This window comes from Mastigoproctus giganteus, chromosome 4 (assembly GCF_048544385.1).
Source record: "Mastigoproctus giganteus isolate SK-2022 chromosome 4, ASM4854438v1, whole genome shotgun sequence".
Classification (NCBI taxonomy): Eukaryota; Metazoa; Arthropoda; class Arachnida; order Uropygi; family Thelyphonidae; genus Mastigoproctus; species Mastigoproctus giganteus.
Genome location: NC_143578.1, coordinates 37,638,018 through 37,665,384, shown reverse-complemented (window position 1 = coordinate 37,665,384; position 27,367 = coordinate 37,638,018). Strand labels below are relative to the sequence as shown.

Below are 27,367 nucleotides of genomic sequence, written 5' to 3'. Positions count from 1 at the left end.
ATTTCATACTCGAAATAAAGACTATAATAAATTATTTCAAATAGAAGGTGAACTCACTGTTTGTAAGGATGTTGATGGTCTAATGGCAGTAATGAGCATGAGGAACGTTCCCAAAGAATGGCGACTATTTATAAACATTTCTAAGGTTAGCCTTAAGTCTGTATTATTACACAATGGAAATATGCTGCCTTCGATACCTCTTGCATATGCTGTCCACAAAAAAGAAACATATGCAGACACGGAGAACATCCTCTTAGGTGCACACTATCAGTAGTATGAGTGGCAGATATGTGGTGATATAAAGGTAATCACCATTTTATTAAGACTACAAAAGGGTTACACTAAGTATCATTGCTTTCTCTGCAAGTGGGATAGTCGTGCCAAGGATATGCACTAGGAGAAGAGGAGTTGGCCTCAAAGAAAATCATTAACACCTAAAATGAAGAATGTAGCATTTGAACTTCTGGTAAATCCAAATAAAGTTTTGCTTCCATCACCACACATCAAATTAGAGCTCATTAAAAATTTTGTGAAGTATTTGGAAATGAACAGTCCTGCATTCACATACTTGCAAGAGAAGTTCCCAAGACAGAGAAGATTAAGGCAGGCATTTTCATTAGTCCACAAATAAGGCAACTTTTTCAGACAAACAGTTCAAATGTGTCCTTAGTGATAGTGAGAAATCAGCATGGTAAGCCTTTCAAAATGTTTCGACTGGTTTTCTAGGAAATGTTTAAGCCAGCAAAGCAAGGCAGCTTGTGGGAGATCTCATTCACCTTACGAAAAACTGGGGTGAAACATGTCATTGAAGATGCATTTCTTGAACTCACACCTGGATTTTTTTCCGCCAAACTGTGGTGCATCAGCAACGAACATGGTGAGTGCTTCCATTGAGACATTGCAGTGATGGTACAAGGATACAAAAGCAAATGGAGTGCCACCTACATGTAAGCTGATTATTGTTGGATGGTGAAAGGGAATGCCCCCAAAGCTGAATACAAGTGAAAGGTGAAAAGGTCCTGTGTTTGATACAGGTATGTTTGTAGCTACATCTTGCTGCCATATAAATAAAAAAAATACCTTGTATAAATATAAAAAACTACTTTTTTTGAAAACAAGAGCCAATCTGCTATTTTAAGCACCATTTCCATGTTTAGCACTCCAAAATCTATAAAGTAAACTTACTTTCATGCCCATAACAAGGTATGACCCAAAATTTGTTGTTCAGTGTTATAGTTCATGCCCATATATTTTCATTCTTATTATAGTTCATTCCTATATTTGTAGTGCAGAATTTGTTATTTGAAAGGGAAGTTTAGTATGAATATAAATTAGGATTTGGTCATTAAAGCATTAAATGTATTAAAACCAAAGAGCCATGGGGACAGAGAGGGTGTTACCAGTGTCTGTCTTAAAATTAGTAAGTTATTTAATTTCAGAGTTCTTAGTGGTATTATTGAATAAATACCTAAAAAAACATTTATTTCTCATAGCTGTCTCTATTATATATATAACCTTTGGAGTCAAGGCCAATTTCTATATCTTCTTCAACATGAAATTATCAGAAAAGATGTTACAGCCATGCTGCTATTAATGGAATTTTGTCCAGGAATGATAAGCTGGATTTTATGATATGTGTCATATCATTTAATTCCAGGCTGGAGGGAGCAATTATGCAAAAACTCAAGATTTTTCCTCAGAATGACCTACACAGATACAACTGCTTTTGCAAGATTTGGACACACTTGAATAGAAGAGGGGCAAGAATATTTGTTAATGCTATTTAGGTAGTGATTTTAGATGGTTGTCAGGTCTCAACAAGAGAAGTAATGCAAGAATTGCTTTTTGAACTATTTGAAAAACTGTTCTGTTGAGGCATCCAGTAAGTTGGAGAGCAGTGGGGCAGTACATCACCTATTGAGGGTTTTCATGATAATAATACAGTGTGTATTCTAGAACTCATTGTAGGACCATAAGAAAAGTTTCTGTCTCAGATAATTCAGTGGGTAGCAATTATATTAAAAGTATTATTATTATTAGCCATATGGTGCAAGGAAGCCTGAGGCTTATGCTGCACCAGCCAAAAAAAAATTCCTGAGTTACCCTGAGAGAGAGAGAGATAGACAGAGAGAGAGAGAGAGAGAGAGCCGGAATTAGAAAGGAATCACCAAGAAAGAGAAGAATGATGATATCCAGCTCAGGACCCTGTGTGTACCAAGCCCATACTCACCAGATAATACAAAATGTGATAAAGTGAAGTCAGGGCATTATCCAGAAATATATATAATGGGGAAATAACAGGCAACTGTCCAAAGAATGTTAAAACTAATTGCTTAAAAATACTTACATAATAAGAATATCATAAACATGATATCACTTTTATATTTGTATTAGTATAAGTCGTGGCAAATGATGCCAGAAAGCAAGCTTACAGAGCATCAGCCAAAAGAAAAAGAAAACTATTTACCTCATCCATCCATCCCCTCCAAGAATTCGTCTAATTCTGCCTGTGGGTGACTGCAGTGAGCATTATAATCGATATCTAGACAAATAGAGAAGGCCAGTAGATCAGAATTGTCATTGTGAAGATTTTTATTTTTCAGATATCAACTAGAAATGACAAGGGAAATATTCATGATGTGGTATACATTAGCAAGATTGTAAAATTGTATGATATTAACCCTTTCTAGAGTGAGTTTCATGAGCATTGAATTTTTCATTAGCATTGAGTTCTGTAGAGTGAATTTCTTCATAATATTTTGAAAATCCATAAAAATTAAATCATTGTACATAAATGCTTTTAAGTGTTAATTTGTTCTTATTTTGACTTGGTTTCTGAATATTAGAGTGACATTATAATTGCCCCTCTAATACAGAGTCGCCCAATATTAGAGTAAATATTTCTTCCTCTGATTTTAAAATGTATTTTCATGCCACAAAACTTATCATAAACCATGCCTATAATTACTTAGGAACACAGAAAAAAGGTGACAGCATTTACTGGAAGATTTTTAGTGTAGTTTGAAGGCATTATTTGAAATATACTTGAAACAACCTTTAAAATGTATGTAAATATACATATTCTGAGAGCCCAACACACAACCCTAATTTAGAATTTATTCAAAGAAATAACTACTGCAAGGGAAAGAGTTTTGCTTTTTATAAGGGGATCATAAGGGTTTTTTACAGCTTTTGAATTCTTTTCAGTGAGACCAACTGACAGTTTTAACAAATACAGATGCTGTAAAATGAACATCTTTTAGACTAATAGGGTGGGGCAACAGATCAAAATGTCTTATTATGGGGAATTCCTCAAAATAAGATATTTTGATCTGTTGACCCACTCCATCTTCCAGATATTAACTATTAATTTTAGATTGGTTATGGTTATTGTTGATATTGGTTAATATTACACCAAATGTCACTCAGCTGCTTTCAGGAGATTATTATGTTGTCAGTTATATTGATAAAATAACCCTACATATGATGAGGAGGCAAGTATGGTCTGACTCCTGAACAAAGTTTGAAGTCAGTTTATGAAAATTTATCACACCATAATTGGTATGTTATGATTCTTTTCCATAATTAAGACTGGGAAAATTTATCATACTGTAATGTTAATTACGAGGAGCTCAGCTTCTCATAATTATAAATCATATATTTCCCAGTGTTCCAAATGTTTCAGTGGCATGGAAACTGTTTTTAAACTCTTCCATTGACAGTTTCAATGCAGAACAGGCATTCTCAAAATTAAAAGTAATTGAAAATTATATAAAAATTTTATTGATACAGGAATATTTATTTTTACTGATGGTAATAAGCACTGAAGTGAACCAAGCTAGGCAAGAAAACGTGGATTTACTAATGAAGAATTTTGCTGGAAAATAAAAATCTGAGACAAAAATGCTCTTTTCAGTAAAGTATCTAAATGTAACAAGAACAATGCAAAACAAGAAGTTAGGTAGATGTGAAGCACTAGGTGGTGCTTCACATCTACATAGAAGGGCTCCTCCCTAAATATTTGTGAAGCTATTAAGTTAAAACAAAAAGAAAGGTCCCTCTCAATGCCATCTGTGCATCATGGCCTCAGGATAACATTATATGATCCTTGATGACCTATAGAAAAGTGTAACTATTTTATAACTAACTGGAAGTTGAATGATTTTATGATTGCTGAAAAAGGACTGGAACAGAGATGTCATGGTTAAAAGTGAACAAGCCACTAGCAGTCGACAGAATCTGTAATAATTTATTAAAGGAAATGATAAAAGAGATTATCAAATCTTTAATATAATAATGGAAGCATCCTTAGATTTAAAGAAAGTTCTATAGGTTGGAAGAGTCAGATGGTTCTCTTATTTCTGAAGATGAATAAGAGAGACAATTAAATAGGTAAGGGCAAAGGGAGTAATTACTGACCTGTAAGTTTGAATTCTATAGCATAGAAGACTGTGAAGTCTTCAATTGAAGATATAAAATAGGATTATCTTGAAAATAATGGAATTATAAGAGAATTGCAGCATGGCTTTATTAAGGGCAGATCATGCCAGACCAACTTGATTATCTAACTTGAGGTGGTCATAAGAGAACTGGATTCACAGAATGACTCTTTTCATAGGAATATCCTTCATTAAAATTATACTAAATCCCTACATGAATTCTTCATAGCTTTCTATTTTAGCAATGTAGTAAATCTAAATGTGATTTATCTCATATGTTTAAACAAGAGCAAATACATTCATTTATATTATAAATGAAATGAACTGGAAGTTAAAGCAGTATGTATATAAAAAAAATAATAATATTATTATCATCATCATCATTATGCTATATTATTACACTGTGCTAATGTATTTTACAAGAATTACAAGCAGTGAAAACTATTTATGAAAGAAATGTATTACAATACTTAATTTCACATTCTCTGTTTTGTAGCTAAACCTGTCACAGACTTTTTAGAAAATGCTGGCATGACAGATTTTGTGCAATTAATTGATAAGGCTGGTCTCAGAGATGTCATGAATAATTTTGTTGGTGCTACCTTTTTTGTTCCTAATAATGAAGCTCTTCAGGTATCATGAAACTGCAAATCAAGCCTCTTTTAAAATTTTCATTATTCACAAAATATCTTTTAATTCTTACCAGATTTTCTTGTCTTTTAATTATTAACTTCAGATGCATATTTTTGTTTGCCTTTATTTAAAGTAGAATTTAAAGTATAAAATAGGATTATCTTGAAAATAATGGAATTATAAGAGAATATCAAATTTATTATTATTTAGTAGTAAGTAGCAGAATACTATATTTACCTTAAGATATAGGTTTTATTTGTTTTGCTCAATTCTGGTTCTGTTTCCTCTTAGTTCTAAATTTGGTGAAATTGAACTTCATTCATTCATTCTAAATTGAAATATAAAAGTGTAAAGTTTGAGAAAGTATTGTTTCAGGAAGAAAAATGCAAAAAAAGAAATAACACACACACACACACACACACACACACACACACACACACACACACACACACACACACACACACACACACACACACACACACACACATCAGCAAAAATAGAAGTGGTTGTTTTGCTAGATTGTGACATTGAAAGGGACTAATATTGTAGTTTTCTGAAAAAATTGTTTCCTGAATCTAGTTTCTAGTTCCAGTTTTTCTTCTATAAATTCTTCTGTTTCCGGCACAACAACTTGAATTCCATGATTTATTGTACACAAAGAGAAGTGTTTTTTCTCCCTAAGAGTTAGGGAAAAAAAAGTCATTGATTTGCCATATTTTCTCTATTGCCAATGGTCACAGTTACAGACTCATAAAGCATGTTTATGGCAAAATGGTTAGGGAATATCAAACCTAATTTGAGTAACCTTTGGCATAGTACTAAAGCATCAATCACATAGAGTGCAATCCAAAAGTATCAAAATTGTTCTGAATTGGTTTAACTTTTTACAGAATTGTTAGCTATCAGGTGAACAATATTAACTTATATGAGGAGGATTCAAAAAGGATTTGTATTCACACAGAAGTAGCTTTGATAGAAAGAAGAATTTTTTTTGTTTAACACCTTTAAAACTCCATAGCAACCACACAAATTTTGGTTTCAATCTGACAGTTCTTTTTTTCTTTATAGCACTGAATGAAGTTAAGTGTCACAATGGATAATGTGGAATATAGGTCAGTGATTCAGTTCCTCTTTCTGCAAGGGAAAACACCCAAAACAATCCACAAAGAAATGGTCACTGTTTATGGAGTAGACTATCCAGATTACAGTGCTGTTGCAAATTGGTATAAACAATTCAAATGTGGAAGAACCGTAGTGCATGATGAAGAAATCCCAGGATGCCCAGCAACAATTTCTATAACAGAAGAAAATGTTGCAAAAATTGAGGCATTAATCCTGGAAGATGGTAATCTTCCAGGATTAATGCCATATTAACATCAAAGAACTTCAAGTGTTACTTTTGTAGCACTTCTCCAAACTGGTGTAGGGTCTGTGGAGAACATCATCTATCAACATTTGCATGTGTAAAGTGTCTGCTAGATGTTTTCCCAGACTTCTGACTCCTTACCAGAAGAAGAAAAGGACACGATGTGTACATGAAATGTTGCCAATGTGCTAGGAAAAACTGAAATATTGCCACAGCATGCTTATTCCCTGACCTTGAACTCTCAGTTTCTTCCTCCTTCCTGCCCTGAAGTTCTTTCTTCATGGAAAACACTTTGCTGCTAATGATGAAGTGATTTCTGCTGCAAGTCATAGTTTGGGCTGTCAGAGGACTTTTACAAAACTAGCCTGCAGAAGTGTATTGAGAGGTGGCAAAAATGTGTCATTTTGTCTAGTTACTATGTTGAAAAATACATGGTGTTTGTTTCAACCTTCTATCACAACTGCATCTGGGTGAATATAAATCTGTTTTGAACCTTCCTCTTATGTGATAGTTGTAATTACATTAAAAATTCCATTCTGTTTAAGATAAAAGAATCTCTTTTGCATGTAGTCATTTGAAAATATGCGATCCAAGAAAATAAATAAATTTTTAAAAATTAATTGATAGCAATGCTTCTACCACCCTGTTTTTTTTTCCCTATATTTTCTTATTTGTAGAAGAATACGAGAAATTTACCGCAATATGGTACATAGAACACTTCCGTATGACACTCTCCAGAAATTAAAACGGATATAAAAGTAACGCAAAATGATTACAGTAATAAAATCAATTAAAACAATTAAAAAAATTTTACTTAAAAAATTTACATAAAATTTTTTTTATTTCCATTCCTGTGATCAAGACATATGGTTGAAAAGACCTGTCAGCTTCAGGAAGGAAAGTAGTTTTTGCAGAATTTACGTTAAACTTTTTAAATTTTTAATTGTTTTTTAATTAATTGATTGTTTAATTGATTTTAATTGTCAGATTTTTATAATTTACAAATTTAAAGATATTTTGTCTTTTTTTTAATATTTTTAATAGATAAGTTTGTACTCATCTTTTTCCATAGTTTTCAACTTTTTTTTCTTTTCTTTTTTTTTTTATCTTTTTTTAATTTTATAGAGACTACCAATCATAGTGATGCAGAGAATGCTTAATAATCCAGCTGAATTACACAATATTGTTCTGTCACATGTAGCACTTGAAGAAGTGGAAGCTGATGAATTCATTGATAATAAACAACTGAGATCTGGTGTACAGAATCACACTATAAGACTAAATGCTTTTCCCCTTGTATGTATTATTTTCGAATGCCCTTTACTTTCAGTAACATTCCAGTTTAGTAATTGTGAGTCTTAATAGTAAGTCAACTTCATAAACAGAACAAAAGCTAATGGAGTTTTATTCAGCTTATGCTGTTGATAATATGTAATATATTGTAACTTTCCTAAGCCCTAAAAGATGTGTGTATCTTATTTTTTACAGTTTCCAGGTTTTCACAGACAGCTGCTGACTCAGTGTGCCCATGTTATTGACATAGACTATAGCATATGTGATGGTATTGTGCATGTTGTTGATAAGGTATAATAATAATTTATTAGTTAAAATATTTACTAATGGTAATGTTTTTTTACTTGTATATTTTTTTTATCTTGCTTATTGTGATTACCCATTCACGCTTCCTAGTTAATTGTGAATTGTTTTGCATACCTCTTTATTTTCAGCATGACAGAAATGTATCATTGGCTTTTGTAACATGGAAAAGTTGTTTTTTGGTTCATTTTTCTTTTTCAGTCTATGAAGAATATTATAGAGTGGAATATTAATTATTGAAATGTCTAATTTTTTCATGTCTGAAATTGTTGATTTTTCTGATTCATCAAAACTAACATCATTAGGACTTTTTTTTTTTTTTTTTAGGTGCATTAGCATATTGTGCATAGTGCTCCTATTGTCATCATCACGTCCATCCATCTGCATGAAACAACTTGACTTCCAGTGGATGGATTTTTATAAAATTTTATATTTGTTGAGCAATTCCAAATTTAATTAAAATCAGAATAATAGAAATCCAGAAATTATTATTTCTTTTTTTCTATACAATTTGTATATAAAAAAGAAATTCATAGATTAAATGTACTTTTAATGCAATATTGTTAATTTTAGACAATCTGTGCATGCTCCACATATATTATTGTGTAAGCTTCATGAACATGGTGTCACTTGTGAAGAGATACATATATAGAGATATATGTATTTCTATATATAGAGATACATATATAGAGATAAGAGACAAAAAAAGAGCATACACGAGAACAGTAATAAATATTATACAGTTGTAATTAAACTGAATGGTTAAATTTAGAGATCCTTCTCTGATAAAACTAGAGTTTTATTAAATGTTCTATAAAGTTATAATCTTAGTAATTAATTGATAAGGAGATAACTATATTTACTTTTCACTTCTTTTAATCACAGAAAAAAGAAAAAAATATTAATTATTATCTCAATTAATTTAAGAAAAAACAAAAATCAAATGCTCCTGAAATGTAATGCATTGCATACATTATCTAACTTATGGTTATTGATATAGTATAAAATTTTGGAAAGTTACAAGTATGTTTAAAATATATTTCATAAATAATTAAAATCAAAAATTAAAAATTATTAATTAAAACTTTTATTAATTAAAAATTATTAATTAAAACTTTTATGATTACTAATATATCTTAAATTATTGAAATTTACAATTATTTACAAATATATTTCATAAACAATTTTAAAAAATAAATTAAAAACACTTTTTGCAGGAAATAGTAATAACACTATAAGTAAGATTTTTGCAATTGTATGGAAAATATCAAAAATGTTCCTTTGCTGTTATTAGCACATTATGCATATCTGTTCATCTCTCTGCCTGCATGTAGCAACTTGACTTCCAGTGGATGGATTTTCATGAAATTGTATATTCGGGCTTTATACAGTCACCCCAAATTTCATTAAAATTGGGCCAATAGAAATCTCACAATTATTATTTCTTTCTTTTTCTTTTTTTTTTTTTTCTGTCCACATGTAATAACTCAATTCCTGGTGGATGAATTTTCATTATATTTTATATTTACATCTTTCAGAAAGATTTGTTGATCCATATTCAACAAATTGAAATTCAAAATAACATCACCAAGGGTGTCAAGAATACTACTCAGAATTTCTAAGAGGTACAAGCTAAAGGTTATAATGACTTATGCACCAATTTCGAGCCATGATATTGAAGAGGTTGAAGAAATGTACACCGAAATGAAGAGTCTTCTAGATGAGCAGAAAACCCACTACACAGTCATTATGGGAGACTTTAATGCTAAGGTTGGAAAGAGACCAAACAGTGCAGAAAAGGGAACTATATGAAATTTTGGAATTGGTGAAAGAAATGAAAGAGGTGAAAGACTTGTGGAATTTGCAGAATCTCAAGGATTGTCAGTAATGAACAAACACTTTTTTCAAGAAAAGGGTGAACAGAAAGTGGACATGGTAGAGCCCAAATGGATTAACAACTAACGAAAACTTCATCCTCACTAACAGAAAATATATCTTGAATGATCTTACCATCTTGAACAAGGTAAGTGATGGAAGTGATCACAGAATGGTAAGATGCACACTTGATATAGATGTAAGAAAAGAAAGGAAAAAACGGACTCGAGTAAATAATACAAAGGTCTTTGAGATAACAGAAGAGGAGAAAACAGCAGCATGTACTGGAACTTAAGAACAAATTTGAGCTTCTGCAGACTGCTCAGGACCAAGATATCGATGAGGAATATTACAACTTTCTGAAAGTGATAAAGCCCAAGGAACCTATAGGTAAAAAGAAATCCAAAGAAGAAAAAATTAGCCAAGAAACACTTATCATGATGAATTGAAGACGACAAATGAAGAGCAAGATAAACACTGACAAGGAGAAAATTGAGTATATTGAGTTATGCAAAGCCATTAGAAAGAGACTCAGAGAGGACAAGAAGATTTAACACAAGAAAAGTAGAACAAGCATTAAGGGAAAACAAAGGACTTAAATCAGCAGTAATACAGAAAGATAAATGATACCGAAACTGAAGAATAGCAATGGTGTACTTATAAATAGCAGAGAAGGCATAATTCAAATAGCAGAAGACTACTATAGAGAATTATACAAGGAGCAAGGGAATGATGCCAGCATTGCTGAAGATGGATTGCAAATTAGTGACACATACAACATACTCAATATCCTTCCTGATGAGGTAAAACATGTGTTGAAGAAAATGAAGAATTAGAAAGCCTTGGGGGAAGTTGAAGTTACTGTAGAGTTGTTAAAATTGGGAGGAAGAGACATGACACAAAAACTGGCAAGACTCTTCCCAAAATGCATTAGAAAAGGTGTGACACCTAAGGAGTGGAATAATGCAATCATAGTTTTGCTGCATAAGAAAGGAGATAAATGAGAAATTGGAAATTATGGACCAATTAGCTTGTTATCCCACATCTAAAAGTTGTTCACAAGGGTCATTACTAATAGATTAGAAAGAATATTTATTGAGAACCAACCGAAAGAGCAAGCTGGCTTTAGGACTGGATTCTCAACTATGGACAGCTTTAGGACTGGATTCTCAACTATCAGAGCTAATGGAGAAAGCAAATGAATGTAAAACACCATTATGTCTGGCATCTGTGGATTATGAAAGGGCATTTGACTCCATACAGCATAAGGCAATGTTTCAGTCACTGGAAAGACAAAGCATAGATACCCCATATATTATGATTTTGAAGAAAATATATAAGAGTGCTACCTCCTTTATTAGACTAGACAAAGACAGTAGGAAATTTAAAATCGAGAAAGGAGTTCGACAAGGAGACACAATATCTCCGAAGCTGTTTACTGCTGCCCTTGAGGAAGCTTTCAGAAGATTAGACTGGTCGCAGAAAGGAGTCAATGTGAATGTCATCTGCAAATTTACAATTTGCAGATGACATTGTGGTCATAAGCCACGATCTGAAAGAATTAGAGGAAAATCTTAATCAGTTATGCAGAGTTAGTAAGGATTTTGGACTAAAGATGAAATGGCTAAAACAAAAGTAATGATGAACAAGTATACCACAGAAAGGGATATAATGATTGAAGGAACAGTAATTGAAAAGGTAGAGTCATATACTTATCTGGGACAAGTCATTAGCTGTAATAATGATAAATGGCTGGAAGTCAAGAGGTGAGTAAATTTTGGATGGATAGCATTCAGAAAATATAGTCATATACTGAGGAGCAATATCCCAATTTGTTGTTGTTTGTTGTTTAGTTTTTAGGAGTATTAGCAACTAAGGCCATATTACTCCGGGGATATGTGGTGGTCATTCCCTGACCTTTCCGCATCCTCCATATTTGGTGGTCACGGGCTCGAACCCCAGTCTAATCAAGAAGTGTGTGCTACACTCTGCTTCTCCTGCCCACCTGGCTACGGAGGCACCATCCCAATTTGTCTGAAACATAAAATAATGAACCAATGTATACTACCCACCATGACTTATGGAAGTGAAACTTGGGCACTCACCAAAAGAATGGAAGAGAAGCTGAGAACTACACAGCGAAGAATGGAACAAATTATATTGGGAATCAGACTGTTAAATAAGAAGAGAAACACATGGATTAGGGCAAACTCAAGTAAAGGATATTCTTATCAAAACTATAGAACTAAAATGGTCTTGGGTGGGTCACATAGCTCGAAGACATGATTACAGATGGACTAAGAGAATAACAGAATGGTACCCAAGTGGAGCTAGAAGAAAACTTGGAAGACAACGACAGAGATGGACGGATGAAATTCATGAGTTTATGGGTAGTAAATGAATGGCCATTGCACAAAACAGAAGGAACTAGAAAGTTGCTGGAGAGGTCTTCATCCTGCAGTGGATTGAAAATGGCTGATGATGATGATTCAACAAATATGACATTGTCATGTCATCCCAAATTTCATTAAAATTGAGCCAACAGAAATCTGACAATTATTTCTTTTATTTTTTATTTTTTTCTGTCCACATGCAATAAAAATGTGGCCTGACCATTGCATTATACAATAGGATAATTATCTCCTTAAAAGAGCTTTTGCTGAGTCTGAAGATATGTCTCCCAGCCTAGAACCTGTATCGTGTAAGCTAGTTGGAATCAAAGGAACAATGAGAGTGGGAGTAATCTACAGACCAGAAAATTGTGAAGAATATAACAAGAGTCTTTACATGCAGATGGAATGGGCAAACAAGCATAAATGTCCTATTTTGGGTGACTTTAAACAGTCCCAGATTGACTGGAATAAGTGGGAGGGAAACTCACAATGAGGAAAAACTTTTTAAAATAATCTAGATGATTATTATTTGTATCGGCATGTTAGAGAAAGTACTAGGGGCGAGGATATTCTTTACCTCATTATTACTAACAAATTAAATGACATCACAAGGCTTAAAGTACAGAAACCGTTGTCGGGAGATGATCATACAATCATCAGCTGGAAGATGAAGAAAGATGTTGCAGTAGTTAAAGGTAAAGGCACAGGTTTTAACTTCAGAAGAGGGGACTTTGGCAGTTTAAGGTGCAATATTGCATCTTTGAACTGGGCAAATTGACGAGGAATGGCAAATACATTTGAATTATGGAATACTTTTAAAGCAAAAATCATGAATTTCAGATTCATGATTTTTGATTTTAAAATTAATTCATGATTTTAAAGCAGAAGCCATGAATGCATGCATACTTTTAAGAAAATATTGTGGGAGGAGGCTGCCAAAATGGATGACTGTGGAGCTAGTTGGTCAAATAGACCAGAAATAGATAGCATGGGACAGTTACAGAGAATTAAAAGTGCTGAAGCCTACAACAGGTAAAAGTATCTGTAATAGTACCACACATAAGGTCAATGAGGCCAAGGCTGCATATGAGAAAGCATTGGCTAAGAAAGCAAAGAATGGGGACAAGGAATTTTTCATGTATGTGAATATAAGGAAGAAAAAAGTGAATCATATAGGTCCCTTGTGCACTGGGTGTGGGAAAGTGTTAGACAACCCAGCTGTTGTTGCGGATGAATTGAATATGTACTTTGCATCTGTCTTTACTGATGAAAGATCCTTCAGGCTGAGAAAGCAGCTGTGCGAGTGAGGTGAAACCATATGAAATTAGTGATGTTGTAATTACAGATTATTGTTTATTAGTAAACGTTTGAGCATAAAGGCAAGTAAGACTTCTGGAGTTGATGAGAATATACCCTGTAGTTTTGAGGGAGAGCACAAGAGAGTGTATTGAACCATTGAGGTTAATTATGAAGGCATCATTGGACTCGGGAAATTCCTTTGGATTGGAGAAGTGCCAGTGTTTCACCAATACATAAAAGCGATTCTAGTCTGTAGTTGGTAACTGTAGATTGGTTAGCCTTACTTCAGTGGTAGGAAAACTCTTAGAGTTAATGATTAAGAGTGCAATCCAGGAACATTTAGATAGATATGGCATTCTGAAGAACACAGTGTGATTTTGTTAAGGGAAAATCTTGCTTAACTAACTTAGTAAGCTTGTTGTTTGTTATTTGGTTTTTAGGAGCATTAGCAACTAAGGCCATATTGCTCCAGGGATATGTGGTGGTCATTCCCTGACCTTTCCACATCCTCCGTATTTGGTCGTCACAGGCTCGAACCCCAGTCTAATCAAGTAGCGTGTGCTACGTACTGCTGCTCCTGCCCACCTGGCTATGGAGGTGCCCAACTTAGTAAGCAATTTTGACACAGTTACTCATGAGCTGGATTTAGGGAACAACTTTGACAGTTTATTTGGATTTTAGCAAAGCATTTGACTCAGTCTCTCACAAGTGGTTACTGTATAAGCTTGAACAGGTTGGGATTACTAGTAAGATTCTAAGGTGGATTGCTAAGTGGCAGCAGGACAGAAAGCAAGGGGTTGTAACATCATGAGTGGGGTCCTTCAAGGATCAGTTCTTGACCACTGTTGTTTCTCATTTTCATAAATGACATTGACAAAGGAATGGAAGGTGTGATGTCAAAATGTGCAGATGATGTAAAAATTGGCAGAGTCATTAATGATCAGTGCCAAGCAGCACTCCTTCAGGATGACTTGAACAAGTCATCCTGAAGAATAGCCGCAAGAATAGTCAGAAAAATGGCAGTGGCTATGTTTTAATGCTGCTTAATTCTAGGTCTTACACTTGGGGAATAGCAACCCACAAATAAATTATACACTTGGTGGGGTTGAATTAAAATCAGTTCAGGAGGAAAGGGATCTGGGAGTTACAATATGGGCAGATATGAAGTTTTCTGAACAGTGTAAACAGGTAGCCAGGAAAGTCCACAATGTCCTATCGATCACCCCAGGGGCTCACATCTGGTGAGTATGGGCTTGGCACACCCAGGGTCCTGAGCTGGATATCATAATTCTTCTCTTTCTTGGTGATTCCCTTCTCTCTCTCTCTCTCTCTCTCTCTCTCTCTCTCTCTCTCTCTCTCTCTCTCTCAGGGTAACTCAGAAAATTTTTTTTGCCTGGTGCAGCAAAAAGCCTCAGGTTTCCTTGCACCATATGGCTAATAATGATAATGATTTACCAAACTTTATCCTGTAGAGATAGGTAATAGGTAACAAGTAAACATAAACTCTGACAGAATAACTAATATTGCAACTGTTAAAATTTTTCTAATATTCATTTACCTGTTTCATCCTTTTAACAATTAATGCACCTTCTTTTTCTAATTTTGGTAGTACATTTCTGGTTTTTCCATATTTTAAGTTATTTTTTGCTGTAATAGGTAACCATAATGGCAACTTTGTTGTCAGTTGTGAAACTCATAAACCTTAATTGTTAACAATTTCAAAGAAAAAGGGACCAGTAATAATGAGTACCATAAATCCACACTGTACACTTTATGGGGATATCTTTAATGGATAGAGCGATTCTTCAGTGTGCACATTTGTCTAGTTCAAGTTTAGAAATTTCTGCCTGTTACAGATCCATCAAGTAGAAAGTGCACTTCACCCATCACAGGATGTTAAATAACACTTACTGGATATGTGCAACATTGTCAATCCACTGAGAGAAATCATAAGAGCTTTGATAGCCTTATAGTTTCAATCAATGCAGATCTTTGATTTTATAGGGAATTGATGGAGGCCAACCATAAAGGCTTAGCATACTGTGCTCCACGGAATACCAGTCTCCCAAAATATATGGTAAACACTAGGTAATCAGTTCTTTGAATCACTTCTTACGATGCTGATAGATGACTATGTCTAGGCTTAGGAGTTAGGCAGATTTTTTCAAAATATTTAATACAGTTCTCAACCAAGGAGGCTTTGAAACATTTTTCTGTCTTGATACACTCTTTTTTTTGTCCTCACCTTTTTCCCATTATTATATGGGGTCAGCGTTTTTATTGTTTTGGCATGCAATTTTTACGGCCGGATGCCTTTCCTGACGCCAACCCTCACCCTTTATCCGGGCTGGGAATATGCGGTGGTCATTCCCTAACCTGCCGCATCCTCCGTATTTGGTGGGTACGGACTCGAACCCCGGTCTAATCAAGAAGTGTATGCTATGCACTACTGCTCCTGCACACCTGGCTATGGAAGCGCCTGTCTTGATACACTCTGAGGGTTACAATAACACTATCAAAATCCTTGTAATAAAGTTTAATTAAAAGTGCTTTATTACAAGGCAAACTGTCATCTTTTAAGGGCACAAAAGGTGATATTGATGTGTATGTTTCTACTAATGATATTGAGAGTAGGAGTTCTAAGGATTTAATTAACGAGTAGAAAGCAATGTTAAAAAAAAGTTGTGAGCTAGAAGTGAAATTGAAAATGCCTGCAATTTTGTCCAGATGCGATAGGAAGGAGTACATGATAAGAGTACATGAAAGGAGTACACGAAGGAGTACGAGATAAAAGGCGCCTCTGTAGCCAGGTGGGAAGGAGCAGCAGTGCATAGCACACGCTTCTTGATTAGACCGGGGTTCAAGCCCGTCACCACCAAATACGGAGGATGCGGAAAGGTCAGGGAATGACCACCGCATATCCCAGACCAATATAGCCTTAGTTGCTAATGCTCCTAAAAACCAAATAACAACAAGTACGAGATAAGATATTGTTGTACACTAATGATATTAAAAGTAGGAGACCAGCAGAATTACTTAACAAGTATAGGTCACTGTTGAAAAAAATCCGGGAATTAGAGTTGAATTTGAAATTTTCTGCAATTCTGAGCGGACACAATACAGAGGGAGTATATGATGAGAGCCTTGTCAATCAATTTGGCCCTGGAGAGATTGTGCAAGGCTCAAGGGATAGAATTTTTCTCAGCCTGGTCTGTACTTGTTAACAGGAGAGACTGCTTCTACAGGGATGGGATACATTTAAATAGAAAGGGTGCAAGAATATTTGCTGATGCTATCGAGGCAGTGTTGGTGGGTCGGAAAACTGCTAGCTTGGGGGGATACAAGGACTAATAGATTAACAGTAGCCACTAGCAGAGGTGAAAGTGATTCTTGCACTGCTTCTATTGGAATGAGCAGCAGCCTGGAAAACAAGTTGCAGGGTATTTCAGAGACTACTGGGAGTCATTGCAGTACAAGTAAACACATGGGTTGTGTTAGGGTAGCTAAGAATAAGAACAGGTGCATGTATACTTGCCTGTACACCAATGCTAGGAGTTTGGTAAATAAATTTGATGAATTTGAGGTATTGCTCAAAACATCAAAGGCAGATATTGTTGGGATATCAGACATGTGGTGTCACATAGATATAAGGAATGCAGAACTGGAATTTGGGAAGTACAATGTGTACAGGCAGGAAGGATAGAAAGGGAGCAGGGGTTATGCTATTAGTTAAGAAACACATAAAATCCAAGGAAGTGAAGCCAGTCGACATCACTGGACAGTGCAGTGTCGAGTCATTTTGGTGTGACTTAAGCACTTGGAGATCAAATTTGAGAGAAGGAGTGTGCCATAGGCCTAATGACTCTGATGAGTATAATAAGAAACTGTACAGGGAAATAGAGTGGGCCAGTAAATCAGAGAGTTTTATAATGGGGGATTTTAATTTCCCAGATATTGACTGGAATTTGAGGGTTGGTCACTCACACACTAGCAAGGCTTTTGTGGATTTATTGGATGATTGTTTTCTACAGGAGCATGTTTGGGAGGTAACTAGAGGGAGTAATACTCTTGATCTGATTATCAGTAGTGATTCTTCATACATTAAGAATCTGCTGATAAAGGAACCACTAGGTGGCAGTGATCACAGTGTGCCAAAGTGGGATTTACTCAAAGAGGTAACTACCATCAGGGGTAAAGGGAAGGGTTTTGCTTTTGTAACGGCGGCTATGGTGGTCTGAGACAGTGTTTAAATGCTATACGGTGGGACCAAATGATGATGTTACCAACAGCAAATTCAAAATGTGAAGCATTCAAAGAATTTATCTTGGAAGCTACCAGCTTTACATACCAACTAAGAAATATTGTTCGAGGTTTAGTCCTAAATGGATGTCAGATGAACTAATGAGACATATCGCAGAGAAGAAAAATGCATGGGATAAATATAAATTAAAGGGTGGCATGGAAGCCTATGATAGATATAAGCTGGTCTGTAACCAAGTCACAAAGATTAGGCAGGCAAAGGCAGATTATGAGAAATCTTTGGCAAAGGATGCAAAGAAAAACAACAAAGAGTTCTTTATCTATGTAAACTCTAGAAGGAAAGGGATGAATCTGATTGGTCCACTGGATATTGACGGTTCAACTGTTGATGATCCTGCTCATGTGCAAAATACTCATTTAGTTTGATCCTGCTCAAACTAAATGAGTATTTTGCATCTATATTCACAAATGAGGAGTTATTCAGGGGTGAATGCCAGAGGTGAGTTAAACTCTGGCAGTGAGCTAGACGATTTTGTAATAACTGAGAGGAAAGTGGAGGAGAAATTGTTGAAGATAAACATAAAAATGGCACCCGGGGTGGACGGGATCTATCCGGTTATATTAAAGGAGGCAGCAAAGGAAGTAAGCAAACCCTTAGCCATAATTATGAAATTATGAGAGCTTCTTTGGACTCAGGGGAGGCACCCATGGACCGGAGATGTGCAAATGTGACCCTAATTCACAAAGGAAGATCAAAGGGTGACACAAGTAATTATAGACCTGTTAGTTTAACTTCTGTTCCAGGAAAATTAATGGAGGCACTGGTTAAAGAAGTACTACAGGATCATCTATACAAGACTTCAGTTATAGCTCGGACACAGCATGGTTTTGTTAAGGGAAAGTCTTGCCTGACCAATTTGATTGGTTACTGTGATGTGGTCACAAAGGAACTGGATCCAGGGAATAACTTTGATATCATATATTTGGATCTTAGAAAGACATTTGATACTGTTGCACATGGAAGACTGCTGAACAAATTGGAGCAGTGTGGCATTGGAGGCAAATTGCTGCTATGGATAAAGGGATGGTTGAGTGGGAGAAGACAGAGAGTGGTAATCAGTGGACACTGCTCATCGTGGACTAATGTTATTAGTGGAGTCCCTCAGGGTTCAGTGTTGGGTCCATTGTTGTTTTCTGTATTCATAAATGATATTGATGATGGTATATCAGGCTTAATGTCCAAGTTTGCAGATGATATGAAGGTTAGCAGGGTTGTTAAGGACACTAATGACAATATGCTGCTGCAACAGAATCTAGAAAAGTTGAGCAGATGGGCTGAGAGGTGGCAAATGAAGTTTAACATTGACAAATGTAAAGTACTACATATGGGAAGCAGTAACCCCAGAGTGATGTATCAACTCTGTGGTACTACACTGACAGTGGTCGAGAACGGAAAGGACCTGGGGTAATTGTGCAGGCAGATATGAAGTTTTCTGAGCAGTGCAGACGGTCTGCAAGAGTAGCTCATAGTGTCTTGTCAATGATATACAGGAATTTTTCTAGCAGAGATAAGGAGGTGATTATCCCCTTGTATAAGGCAATGGTCAGGCCACACTTTGAATACTGTATACAGTTCTGGAGGCTTCATTTTAAGAAGGATGTAGAGCTGTTGGAATGAGTACAGGGAAGGGCAACAAGATTAGTGAATGGAACAGAGGGTTGCTCTTACGAAGAAAGGCTTAAATTTTGCAAATTACAGTGTCTGGAGAGTTATGCAAAGTTTCACATAAATAGTTAAAAATACAATGGACCCCCATTTTACAATTGATTTTCTCTATGATCAAACCTCATTAAGATGGACTCACCATAGTGGTACCGTTCACTATACGATATGTAGTAAGTGCCGGTCATTGTAATCACGTTTGTGAATTGAATTTTAATTCTATTAATTAAACAGCAATTCTAATTAGCAAAATTAGGAGGAATATTATCCACAGGCTATAAAAGTAAAGATGTATAAAGTAACGCAATTTACACTTTATTACCTTACCAATTAAAAAATTAAGTGATATGTGAAAATCGGAAGAATATTTTTCAGAGGTCAGCAAAATTAAAATAAATTTAAGCTTATGTGCATAACTTAACACTTAGAAGTTATAGTATGTCTTAAAGTACTGTTTTATTGGACTAAATTCAAAAATAGCAAGGGCTTAATCCTTCAGTACTCATCTTGATCGATCTGCAATTGTTATGGTTTGAATGGCAAGAGGTGAGTAGCTTTAAGGTGATTGGTTCTTAAATTAAGGGGGTAGTAAATAGTAATTATAATGGAAGTGGGATTAAAATATGTGCAAGGAAGTAGAAGTGCACTAACTCCACCCTTGGTTGTCATTAAATTGGGTTAAAATGGGATTCTAAATAGTGGATAAGCCAATAGTCGTAACGAAGGACTTTCATTAAAAAATGTCTTCATTTGCAAGTTAAGTGAAAAAAGGGAATCGTACTGTATTTAAAAAGAATTTTGTAATCCCGTGATGCATTTTGTTACTTGCGGGAATCTCAGATTTGTGTGATTCCAAACCGGAGAAAGATTGAAGGGGAGTTTTGCAATTTATAATATTTAGATCAGAGTGGTGACGAAACCATTCTATAATGAGGGCTTCGAATTGTAAAATTTTGTAATTGTTTTTTAATTTTAATATGGTAATAGCTGAATCAACTAAGGGAGTATGGTTGTTGGAGTGGGCATGAATATAAAGAAACACATAAATATCCAACAAACGAAATGGATAATATTATTTATTTAATAAAATGTCAACACAATTGTAACGCTTGTTACATTGGTAGTACCACAACCAAATTCGGTTCAACCCAATCATCCAATACCAGAGCATACTATCACTACAATAGCTTCAGAACTGGACAATCTAGCACTAAACTTACTTTACATGCCCACTCCAACAACCATACTCCCTTAGTTGATTCAGCTATTACCATATTAAAATTAAAAAACAGTTACAAAATTTTACAATTCAAAGCCCTCATTATAGAATGGCTTCATCACCACGATCTAAATATTATAAATGCAAAACTCCCCTTCATTCTTTCTCCGGTTTGGAATCTCACCAATCTGAGATTTCCACAAGTAACAAAGTGCATCACAGGATTACAAAATTCTTCTTAAATACAGTACGCATTTCCTTTTTTCACTTAACTTGCCAACTGAAGACGTTTTTTAACGAAAGTTCTTCGTTACGACTATTGGCTTATCCACTATTTAGAATCCCATTTTAACCCAATTTAATGACAACCAAGGACGGAGTTAGTGCACTTCTACTTCCTTGCGCATATTTTAATCCCATTTCCATTATAATTACTATTTACCCACCCCTTAATTTAAGAACCAATCACCTTAAAGCTAGTCACCTCTTGCCATTCAAACCATAACAATTGCAGATCGATCAAGGTGAGTACTGAAAAATTAAGCCCTTGCTATTTTTTGAATTTAGTGCATAACTTAATTAATACGTACTGTAATATGTACATATTACAGTATTTGTGGGTCGGGGTGAAAATTTAAAACAGTAAAAATGAGCCGACCGGGCTAGCCAGGTGGATAAAGTGCCTGCCTGGCAACCCAAAGGTCACGGGTTTGAATCCTGCCTCGGGCTTGGATCAAAGTACTGCAAAAACCGTGGGAGGTGCACTATGGCCACAGAAGCCGATGCGCCAACAACTACTTAAAAAAAAAAAAAAAAAGTAAAAATGATAAGCAATCAATAACAAAGAACACAGCACACACACAAATTGCAAGTAACATGATACTCGCAAGTGAGAATACACTAACAAGTTCCGAAGCTTAAACAATAGGAATGAAGAGAAGATTCTGAAAATTTGTTTTTTTATATGATTGAAGATTTCATGGAAGGGGAAACACATTTCACCATAACGTGGAAACCCACAGAATTTCAGCTATCAGTATTATCGCAAATTCTGTAAGGTCGAGTTTACAATAGATTGCACTAACAGAAAAGCCCAATAAACAGGGGAATGCTAATTGTTTTTATTGTTTTATGGTTGTGACCTCCAGAAATCCATCCGAACCACACGGTATGGTCGGAGACAATCATAGGGTAATCTCAAGTGCTGCAGTCTCCTGCCCCGATTAAACAGCATGTTGTCCCAATTAAGCGAAGTAAACCCTGCCTATTTTCTCGATTGGGTTCTGTTCTTTAAGATTTGTCTCAAATAAACGGCTGTCCCGATTAACCAGTGGCCCAAATAACTGGACTCCTATATATATATATTACGGGGCCTCAAATTTAAATATGGCTTCAAATTTATATATGGCCTGGGGTCTATTTCATCCTTAATCTGGCCCTGCTTGTTAGAAATGTAATGCAGAAACATCTAGATAGGAATGCATATATACTGCAGTCACAGCATGGATTTGTTAATGGGTGGGTCTGATCAATCTGATTGGATACTGTAATGCAATAACAAAGGAACTGGATGCAAAAAATAATTTTGATATCATATACTTATATTTCAGAAAAGCTGTTGATTCTGAAAGACTGCTGTACAAATTTGAGCAGTGTGGCATTAAGGGCAAGTTACTGCTATGGATAAACAGATGGTTGAGTGGGAGAAGGCAGAATGGTTATTAATGGTCACTGTTCTTGGACCAGTGTTATTAGTGGAGTGCCACAGGGTTCAGTGCTTGTTTCATTGTTTTCGATATTTATTAATGATATTGATGATGCATATTAGGCTTAATGTCTAAGTTTGCAGATGATATAAAGATTTGTAGGTTGGTAATGGCCGTAATCAGGATATGTTGCTGTGACAAGATCTGGAAAAATTAGGCAGTTGGGCTGAGAAATGGCAATTGGATTTTAATGTTGACAAATGCAAGGTAGTGCATATAGGTAACAGTAATCCCAAAATAACATACCAATTGTGTTTTACCACACTCAAGTTAGTAGAGAACAAAAAAGACTTGGAGTTAATTGTGCAGTCAGACATGTTGTTCTTTCATGACATTCATATAACTGATGCATACGCCATAATTTTATGTAATGGTTGTGTCGATCAGTTTTCAGAAAGTTAATGCATCAGACTCTCTCACATGACAAAAGGATAATATTGTGTATCATGCAATTTTTATGTTTTTGTGTATTCATATTCAATTTACAATTTACAGTATGTTATATCATGCCAGTGTGATAATTGTCTTATGTGCTGTATAACTTGAATGACATAGGTAGGAGCTGCACCTAAACTGGTTCAACGTAAATTATAAGTGAATAAATATTTGATTAAATTTTTTAATACATTGCAAAAAATATCATTTTAACAGTTTTTCCATTTACTTATGTTATTTGTTGTTATTTGGTTTTTAGGAGCATTAGCAACTAAGGCTATATTGTTCCGGGGATATGTGGTGGTCATTCCATGACCTTTCCACATCCTCCGTATTTGGTGGTCATGGGCTCGAACCCTGGTCTAATCAAGAAGCATGTGCTACTCACTGCTGCTCCTGCCCACCTGGCTACAGAGGCACCAACCCATTTACTTATAGTGATAATGAGTGGTTCAGAAATAAAAAAAAAACACATTAATAAAAACCTTATTAATTTGAAGTTGTGTAAAGTAATGATAAATGAGGATCATTCATTAAAAAGTTCGTTTTGCTCTTTTAGCTTCTTGTGCCATCAGAAAGAAATTTACTTGAGGCTCTTAATCACATGGATGGATTTTCAGTTTTTCTGCGCTTGCTACAAATAACGAGATTGGATATGAAACTGATGCATGGAGGTCGCTTCACCATTTTAGCTCCAACTGATGATGCTTTTTATCAAATGTCACATAGTTCACTGAGTGACCTTTTGGAGAATCGACAGCTGGCTGCAGAGTTGTTGCATCAACACATTTTATCTGGTAAATAATTTTTCTTCTAGTGAGAAATGTTGCTAGACGTATTTGGTTACAGATGAATTAATATTGTTAGATGTATTTGTTTCCACCTTGATAATTTGGAATTCGAAATTCTGACTGAACAAAAAACAAATGTAATATTTCTGTTATTTATTGTCATTTGTCTTTGAAATACAGCCACCTTACTACTGTAGTATTAGGGTGGCTGTATTTCTTGAAATTGTATTCGTCCATGACCCTTTGACCTTGGGACCACTGGAGTAACTACAGCACTGCACTCCAGTAAATCCAACATGACTGTGATAGTGTTATAAAAACCTTGTGTCTGGTGAGGGCAGCATTCAATAGCAAAAATTCTAATGCATTGCACAGTTTTAAATGCCACATTTTGATAGACTTTGATACAAGCAAAACTTATGCCTCTGTTACTGATATAGTGTGGATAACTTGAATATGCTGAATGGGCTGTGCCCATTCAGCTGTTGCAGAGGTCTGCAAGTACTGTCAAAAATTGAAGCAATCACAAGTGGCATGGTGTAAAGTGGAAGGTCAAATTCCACATTTTTTTAAATGATTATTAAGACTTCTATATTAAGCTCTTTTTAAAGACAAATTTTTGATTAATAATAATAATTTGAACTAAATAGAGTTTGAAGGTAAGGACCTTTCTGGATATAGCCTTGCTCTACTTCAATTCATACACTTGTATGAACTGGAACAATAATATCATACCTGCAATTTTGATAATAGTAGTATTCAGCATAAATAACAGATGGGCAGCTGCAAAAATTAAAGCAAAATTATAACAAAAATTTAGCTTATTGACTTTTCCACATGTTTATTTTTAAATTACTGAGTTTGAAACTTTAATTTTCCAGATGTCTTGTGCTGTGCAGAGGTGACTAGAGACTTGTTTCTTCACAGTAAGCGAATATATTCACTTGATGGCCGTTCTGTTAATCTCCACAGAAGTGGTAATGGATGGGTTTACTTTGGAAATTCTAAAGTTGTTCAGTGTGATGTCATGGCAGAAAATGGCATAATTCATGTCCTTGATGCAGTAATAGAAGCTGAAGAAATTAGAACATTTGGATTTCCTTTCAACATCTTTCCCTTACCATTACCCTTATTTTAATGCTTATTGTTTTTAATAAACACATATGGAAAGTAATGGAAATTGCATAAACTGAGGCCATAATTCCTGTGAGCTTTATATAGAATGGGGATGCAGGATTTATATTTTCACCTGAAAACTTTTGTCAAGATTATATATAAATTAAGAAATTAAGATGTACTGAGGTGAAGTAGATTTAGTTATTGTATTTTATCTTGTAGGATTGCAAAATTTAATGATGTACGAAATGAAAAAAACTCCGTTCATATCTTCAGCTTATTTTCTTGTAAGCTTTTCTTGGCCTGTTACAAATCTGTTCAGTTTAGTTTCTGTTAAAAAAATAGACTCATCTTTAATGATTCATCAGTGTTTCATTTAAGAATCCTTCTCTTGATTATAATTTAATAAACATTTTATCTTCAAGAGAACACAAATACAGTAGGTATATTATTATAAAAATTCAAATGAAAAATTTCCCACATTTTTTGTTTCAAATGTCTGCTAGCAGCTAATACTTTTTTGTGAATCAGTGGTGTTCAATATGAATTTTAACATGTAAAGAACAATAAATGAGATAAAATAGGAGGAATTATTTCGACTTTTAGATAATCAATAATATGCAGTAATAATCAATATGCAAGAATCTCAATAATATGCAGATTTTTGCATATTATTGAGATTCTCTATCTACATAAAACTGCAAATCAAAAAGTTAAAAAATTGAGTATTTCATGTTTATAAAATAAAATCGAGATTACTGAAAAGTAGTGCATGTTTTAACTAAAATATCACTGACAGTAATCTGGAATAAGCTCTTTTTACTTTATTATTTAGCTTATAGCAAAAATAAGAAGAATACAGTGCAGTATTTATTAAATCTTTGACAAGCATCATATAAAAGTAAACTCATTCAGAAAGAAATGCTCCTTAAAGCACATTTCCTTCCTGATTTTTCTGAGACACCTCAATATTATCATTGCTAATGCTGTTTTAAAAACAGTGCAAAAACAGATCTGTAATTTTATTTTTGCTCTACAAGTAAATTTATCAATCAGTTAACTGTACAGTTATTGTGGTCTGTATAAGAAAACATTATAGGAATGCAAAAAAATAAAAATATATTATTCATTAAAAAATACACCAGACAATCTTATCTGTAACTATTAATCATGTTTTTCACTTAGTTCTTTTAGATCTTGTTTTGTTTAGATTTTTTGTTATTTTCAAATTAATTTTTTAAAAGGACAACATTTTCCTGCATTCATCTAAGTGCCTAGAAGGTTCAACAGTCCTGCTTATAGTTGCAATTTTGCTTATGTTTTTCTAGTTTTAAGTGATCTTTTATATCAACATGGCCAATCATGTTCAGTACGTAAAGATGTCATGCATGCTGTGCATTCATCTTCAAGGTGATCTTTTTTGATAAATGTCCATTCCTTCCAATATTCTTTCTTATAAATGCATTTAGAAATAGGCAATAGGCATAATACTGAATGGGAAGAAAATAGAGTATTCAGTATTCTATATATATTTTTTTTCAATAATCATGAAACTTCTTATGGTGATTAGCTATAAGATGAGCAAATGAATGTGCAGTTCATAATGATGCTTTATTATAACTTCCTTGCACAATGTTACATGAAAAATGTACATATCAGCAAGATAGTGAGGAATAATAAACCCCCAGGGGGAAAAATCTTTCACATAAAAATATTTTTCCAATCCTGTTATTTTCTGATCCCTTAGTTCTTTTCAAGGACATTCTGAAAGACCAGTCAGTAACAATTTACTTCACAAAGTTCAGTGACTATGGTGAATGCCACCCCACATCTTCAGTGGCACAGTGGACTTCCTGCAACAACATGAACTGATTTTCAAATTAAGAGTAGACACAAAACCACTGGGATTTCACTTTTTGTTAGAGAAAAGTTGTCACTCCCATTATGCTTGTCATGTCATAACCATACAAATGTCACTTGAATCCTCCTTGGTCATAGTATACATTCATTACTGTCAGTGAAGACTTTAATTCAGAATTCAGTGTGTATGCTTATTATGAAACATTTATTTTGACTCCTCCTAATATTAATTATCTTTTAGTTCATAGCTCAACTTGGACCTGTCATTCAGTTTCAAAATAAGCCTACTTAAAATTAATCAGTACAAAGACAACAATTAATAAATGTTTATAGAACTTTAGAGGCTTAGCATAAAAAATGAGATTAAATTTGGTTTTAGTAGGTAATGTAAAAATTACAAGATAATTTTAAAAGAAGAAAAATTCTAACTGTGAAAAAAAGGAAGAATTGAAATGGATGCAGTTGGTTTTATTTATGTTTTTAAATAATTGGCCTTTTCAGTGATTGTTCAGTATAAGATATGATTGTAAAATTTAAAACAAAGATAAATAAATCAGTGTTGGCAGTTTGAGTTCTTGTGTAATGTGATGTTGAAA

At 34.4% G+C, this 27,367-nt stretch overlaps 1 protein-coding gene across 1 annotated transcript in view; it reads left to right on the top strand.

Annotated features, from left to right (window-relative positions):
• The window catches only part of LOC150086629 (transforming growth factor-beta-induced protein ig-h3-like), a 214,030-nt gene extending 189,097 nt beyond the window's left edge, over positions 1 to 24,933 (top strand). Inside the window, exons 10-14 of the mRNA XM_090372208.1 lie at positions 4,936 to 5,072; positions 7,564 to 7,734; positions 7,927 to 8,022; positions 23,564 to 23,801; positions 24,677 to 24,933. Coding sequence (XP_090228334.1) covers positions 4,936 to 5,072; positions 7,564 to 7,734; positions 7,927 to 8,022; positions 23,564 to 23,801; positions 24,677 to 24,933 — 899 coding nt within the window. The remainder of the gene's footprint in view (positions 1 to 4,935; positions 5,073 to 7,563; positions 7,735 to 7,926; positions 8,023 to 23,563; positions 23,802 to 24,676) is intronic.
• The last annotated feature ends 2,434 nt before the right edge of the window (positions 24,934 to 27,367 follow it).